The sequence below is a fragment of the Microtus ochrogaster genome, chromosome 6 (genome assembly GCF_000317375.1).
Source record: "Microtus ochrogaster isolate Prairie Vole_2 chromosome 6, MicOch1.0, whole genome shotgun sequence".
Classification (NCBI taxonomy): domain Eukaryota; kingdom Metazoa; phylum Chordata; class Mammalia; order Rodentia; family Cricetidae; genus Microtus; species Microtus ochrogaster.
In genome coordinates, this window is record NC_022013.1 from 47,896,642 (window position 1) to 47,902,735 (window position 6,094).

General features: G+C 37.7%; 1 protein-coding gene across 2 annotated transcripts in view; it reads left to right on the forward strand.

Moving 5' to 3' along the window:
• Window positions 1-6,094, forward strand: part of Ngly1 (N-glycanase 1) — a 47,567-nt gene that overhangs the window by 11,925 nt on the left and 29,548 nt on the right. For both annotated transcript variants that reach the window (XM_005348554.2, XM_005348555.3), the window contains exon 3: window positions 864-1,100. In XM_005348554.2, coding sequence (XP_005348611.1) covers window positions 864-1,100 — 237 coding nt within the window. The remainder of the gene's footprint in view (window positions 1-863; window positions 1,101-6,094) is intronic.

Here is a 6,094-nt window from a genome sequence, read left to right on the forward strand (position 1 = left end):
CTCTGTAGACCAGGCTGGTCTCGAACTCACAGAGATCCGCCTGCCTCCCAAGTGCTGGGATTAAAGGCGTGCGCCACCACCACCCCGCTTAGTATTTCATTTTATTGCAGAGAATTTAGGGCTATGCATTTGCACTCTTACCATATTCTAAAGTGTTGTTTTTCAAAAGCTCTCCTAAGGCTAGGGTTGTAGTTTGTTCATTTGGTAGAGTACTGCTTGCTACGCAGGCATGAAGCCATAGGTTCAAGCCCCAGCATGGCATTGGCTGGGCTTGGAGGTACACATCTTTAATTCCAGCACTTAGGAAGTGGTAGGAGGAGGATCGGGAAGTTCAAGGTCACCTTTGGCTAGAAAGTAAATTCAAGGCTGACCTGGAATATAGGAGACCTGTCACAAAAAAAATAAAGTAAAATAAAGGTCCCTTGAAGTACATTCAATAATGCTAAGCTTTATATACTACCAAGTAAATACATTTTCTTAATTTTATTTAAAAACTATTATCTTTGTTGAGATTTGATACATTCAAGGCTGCAGAGATGGTGCCATGGTTAAGAGCACTTTATACTCTTCAAGAGGAACCAACACCACATGACAGCTCAAAAACATCTGTCACTCCAATTCCCGTGGAGCCAATACCCTCTTTTGGGTTCCTTGGGGACTAGGCACATACAGAATGCACAAGACACATATGTGCAGTCAAAATACTCATACATATAAAAATTTAAAGAATACTTTAAATATATATATATATATATATATATATATATATATAATACATTCAATAGTATTGGCTTTACTGTGTATAAGAATGACTGTCTGTTTAAAGCAGAAGTTAAGATTTTTCTCAATTCTGTAAATTCCAGGGAGAAACACATCTTATCTTTCCTAAGAAAGCCTCAGTGGAGCAGCTGCAGAAAATCCGTGACCTGATTGCCTTAGAGAGAAGCAGCAGATTGGATGGGCCAAACAAGAAGGTGGAATTGTCTCAGCAGCCTGCTGCTGTCAAGTTTCCTTCAGAACAGTCAGAGGATCCCACTGGATTAACACAGCACTCAGGAAACCAACCAGGGCAGCTGCCAAGCCTACCTCCTGCTCCAATGGTAATATTGTGACCCAGCATTCCTTTACTTCCTGTCAGTGTTGATAACAAAAAAGAATTATTTCTGAAGTTATTTCTCAAATAGTCTTGGCTTTAGAGCTCTAATTTCCTCAAATTTGTTAAGCCTTTTGAAAATCGTCAAAGTTATAGCAGATGTGGAGAAAATGACTATCACATATTTTCCTCTTCCTTCAGTTCCTTGCTGTTGTAGCCCAGGCTGAGCTTCAACCAATGATTCTCCTACTTCAGCCTCTTGAGTGCTAGGATTGTAGTTGTGTATAACCCTGCCCAGCTGCATACTTCTGAAACAAGTTTTGTTTATTATTTACAAGTATACCTGCTTTCTTGGTACTTATATCAGCTACACAAATGAGCATGTCTTTAACCTCAAACAAATAAACTTGCTGACCCGGTGTATATTATGACCATTAGATTAGTTGATTGTCTCTATTATGTTTACACTGGTAATATAAATTTTACCTGCTGCCAGTCTCCATGGGGATTATTTATTCTCTTGGTCCAACCATTATCAACATCTTAAATGAAAAATTGGCTTCTTTAAATTTAAATAATAATTTATAACAAATCTTTTTCTGTCCCGCCAGCCAGCTTCTGAATAGTCATGGAGACTTATTATTAATTATGAAAGCCTGCCTTTAGCTTAGGTTTGTCTCAACTAACTCTGACGAATTAAGCCATTTATATTAATCTATGTTCTATCTCGTGGTGTTATCTCTCTTTCATCTTGCACCTTCTGTTTCGTCTCCATCTGGCTGGTGACTCCGTCCTTCTTCTTCCCAGAGTCCCCTCTGTCCCCTGAAGTTCTGCCTAACCTCTTCCTAGCTATTGGCCATTGAGCTTTTATACACTAATCACAGCAATACTTTTCACACAGTATACAAATATCCCACAACAATAATCTATTCATAAACTGGTTGTATATACTTAAAGTCAGTGAAATTTGGTTATTAACATGAAGAATTGAAGTCAGTATTTTTTTATGTCTTAGCAGGCACTATTGGCAAATTTAAATGACCCCATTTAATAGTTGTTGTGTGTCTTTTCCTGAGGAAACATAAAGAAATGGATATGCATTTTAGAGAGGGCCCTAGCAGCCCTCATTCAGACCAAGGGAATGAATCCATCCCAGTCCAGCTTAGTGAACTAGTGAATCTCTTGAACTTATTTATAGGCTCATAAATGATGCCTAAACAGCTGCATCATTAAAAAGTTGCACCCTAACATGGGTCATCATGGGTGAGCTCCTCCCAGAAGCTGCATGGGTGGAATCTCTTCAGTTGTTTTCACTACTTAATGTACTCTGGTCATTCCTGGTGGCACATGCAGCTGGGTTGGGACATAAGAACAAGGGAGAAGCTAGAATCTCAAGTAAGGGTCTGTGTTAGTGACTTCCCTATTGCTTTGATAAAACACCATGTCCAAGGCAACTTTATAGAAAAGGGGTTTATTCAGAGTTTATGGTTAAAGAGTGTTAGGGTCCATAGTGACAAGGGACAGCATTGCAGCAGGTGGAGACATGGAGGCTAGAGCAGCAGCTGATGGCACATCTTGAGCTATAAACAGGAAACAGAGCGAGCACTATCTGGAAATAGTATGTAGCTTTTGACACCTCAGAACTTGCCTCCAATGACATACTTCCTCCAGCAAGGCCATACCTCCTAAGCCCTCAAGCAGTGCCAACAACTGGGGACCAAATATTCAAATGCCCAAGACTTACAGGTGATGACATCTCATTGAGACCACCACAGGTTCCCTTCCCACACTTCCCTTCTATGAAGGACTAGCTCAGTCTCATAAAGGTCTCCTGAGTGCTGGTCATCCTAGCTGCTTTGACTTTGAGATGACAGTGGAGGTCATACCTGGAGGACAATATTAACAATAGGGAATACTTGGTTTTCAAAAATTCCTTTTGATAAAGGTTATTATATATTCAGATTTTCACTGTCAGAATTCTTTGTGATATTTCTACAGTTATTTTATGAGTAACTAGTTTAAACTCATATCCACATATTATAATTTTAGTGGACTACCTTGTCATTTTTCTCCATACAGTACAAATTTACATAATCAATTCTTAAATCCACCCATCATCTTCTCATATTGGCTAATTCTGGACACTTTAAGCTCTTCTTTCCTTGGTAGTCAGAAAATTGAGAGTCTTTTGTGACTCACCTGGAAGGCCCCACACTGCTCCTTTGAAAATAAAGAGTGCAATTGGTAGGTTCTGGCCAGCTAAGACACAGATGTGATCTGTCCTTTCTTGTAACCCGTATTGAGTAGTTCCCTAACTTTTTTCAGGAAAGCTTTAACTCCTCTATCCATACTCATTTATATCTCCTTTGATTTACAAATCTGGAAGTCAAAGTAGTTGTTTCCCTTTTCATAGCTTCACACATTTAATTGGTTTATAGTAGTAATCCCAGCCAGTGCTTATGATGGTTCTCAGAAATGTAACTGTCAGACCATCAGTTGGGATCGTTTTGATATCAAGACCATTATTATATGGAGAAGAAAGGTAAACTGAGACTGGTAAAACTAAACATAAATTATATGTGTATAATATTTAAATTTTTCATGTTGAAAATTATAAACTCAATTTTTCATATTAAAAATATGTAATTTTAAAGTCTGGAAAACTGTACATACCTAATTTTCTGTAAGTGGTAAGATTGTGGGTGATAAATTTTTTTACACCTATTAGTAGTTCATGATCTTTTGGGGGACAATGTGTAGTTTATACTTATTTTTTGTTAGAAATGTTTATTGAATTCCAAAATGAATTAAAAACATCACTTAAAATTTATTATTAAATAGAATGTTCATTCTTAAAAATAGGCTCCACATCTAGAGGTCACAAATATAAAGGATGGTATAAAAAGTGGAAAAGAGCTGCTGGGCTTGGGGATCATTGATTCTTTGCTAGAGAAGTGAGCTTGCTTATCTAGCATCGTGGATTTGACAGGATCGGGAGCTTTGTACTTTCCTATAAAGAGTCTTAAATAGCTCATATCAGAAACTAAAATAATTGGAAGTATGAATAGTGGAGAAAAGCCTTTTTGGTCTCAAACAGATTTCATATTTTAAATTTCCATTTGCACTCCAAATAACTTTTTCTCTGTCAGGCAATTAACTGCTGCCTTGTGTAGCATTAGTACGTGGTTACCCAGCTGCCATAATTGCCCTGCAATCAACAGCCTTCTATTTTTATGGCTTAAGCCCCCCCTCCTTGGACCAATGAATATATAACAAAATAAGGCAAAAAAAAAATAAACTTTATTGTTCAAGATTATTTGAATGCCATTAAAACTACAATGAATGAGGTAATTTCCATATAGAAAAAGAATAAATTGAAAATAAAAATACTCTAAATGAGTTCTTAACTCTCTCACTGAATGAAAACTGCATTCAAGAGAAATACACCACTTTAAGTGCATCATTTTAATAAGAATTCTTTCTAATAAAAATGGATAGTTTTGTTTTTCCATCAGTTTTGCTTTGTAACAATTTCTGTTTATGTCAGCATACTACATGTTGATGTTCTAACACCTCATGTCTTAGAGCTCACCTGTGTCTGCTTCCTTCTTGATCTCTTTTTCTCTGGAAGGCTTCCTGGTGTCCTCTATACCTTTCTCTAGGCCACTCTCTCCCCTGTTACACTGGCCTCACAAACACATCCCTGAACAGAATCCCATCTTTAACAGACCATTATCAGAACTTTCTTCTAAACTGTTTTAAAACGAGTCAGCACACAATCTCCCTTGAGTCGTGCATGGACTGGATTTCTCGCTCCTCCTTTCCCATCCTCACCACTGTCTCTCTATTTCTCATGCACTTGTCTTACATCTCCATCCTTTGGTTATGTACCATCAGTAAGATACTGCAAGCACATAGTCTTCGAGGACAGTGGCCTTGTTTGCTTTAATCTTAATCATTTTCCAGTGTTTAATTCATTCACAGGCAGATATTTGTTGATTCACTGGTTGATCTGTTAATACATGATTTTTTTCTTTTCTTCAGTTTTTTCCCTTTCTTCCATTTATCTTCCTCTTGTTTCTCATCCTCCCCCCCTCCCCCCTTTGTGATACTGAGGCCTCTTGCATGCTAGGCAAGTGCTATACCACTGGACTCTACGTCCCCAACTCTCTCTTTACCTGTTAAAGAGTCTCAATTAGTCATCCAGGCTGGCCTTGAACCTAACGGTTCTCTGACCTGAGCCTCCACAGTGGCTGGGATTCAGGCCTCTGCCATTGAGCTTGATTACAGTTTCTTGTGCTTATATCCTAGTGCTTAATGCAGTGCCTGGCGTACTATATTTGGTATGGTTTTCTAATCTAGTCACATTTACTATGATTGCTCTCGGAACTTTTGTCTTTTTCCCCTTTTATGTTGGGAGTAGGATCTTGTTATGAAACACTTACCTCCTAATTAATGGTTTCTGTGTTGTGGCATTTTATAAAGTATATTAATTTGACCCTTCTACATGATTTGGTTTGGTTGGGTATGAATTCCATGTACCTACTTATTTTTCCATGAGAATTTTAAAACATGTACTTCATGTGCTTTCAATAAAATGTCTGCTACCAGACTCTCCCACCCCCACCCCATACACATTTAGTTTTCCTTACTGTTTAAAGGGCCATTAGGATTTGGGTTTTTTTTACCTACTGATAAGCAGTGTTGTAGTCTTGTTTAGTTTGTTTTTATTCATTCTCGATCTTCAGATGTGGAAAATTTGCTTCTTCTATTTCTTTGAGATTTTTTTTTCCATTGCTTGTATTCTTTTCTAAAATTTCTTTTAGGTTTGGAAACTTCTTGGTTTGTATCTGATTCTTTTATGCCTTACTCTTAGAAAATGCCTTAGTCAGTCTTCTTCTTCTTCTTCTTCTTCTTCTTCTTCTTCTTCTTCTTCTTCTTCTTCTTCTTCTTCTTCCTCTTCCTCTTCCTCTTCCTCTTCCTCTTCTTCTCTTTTTTTTT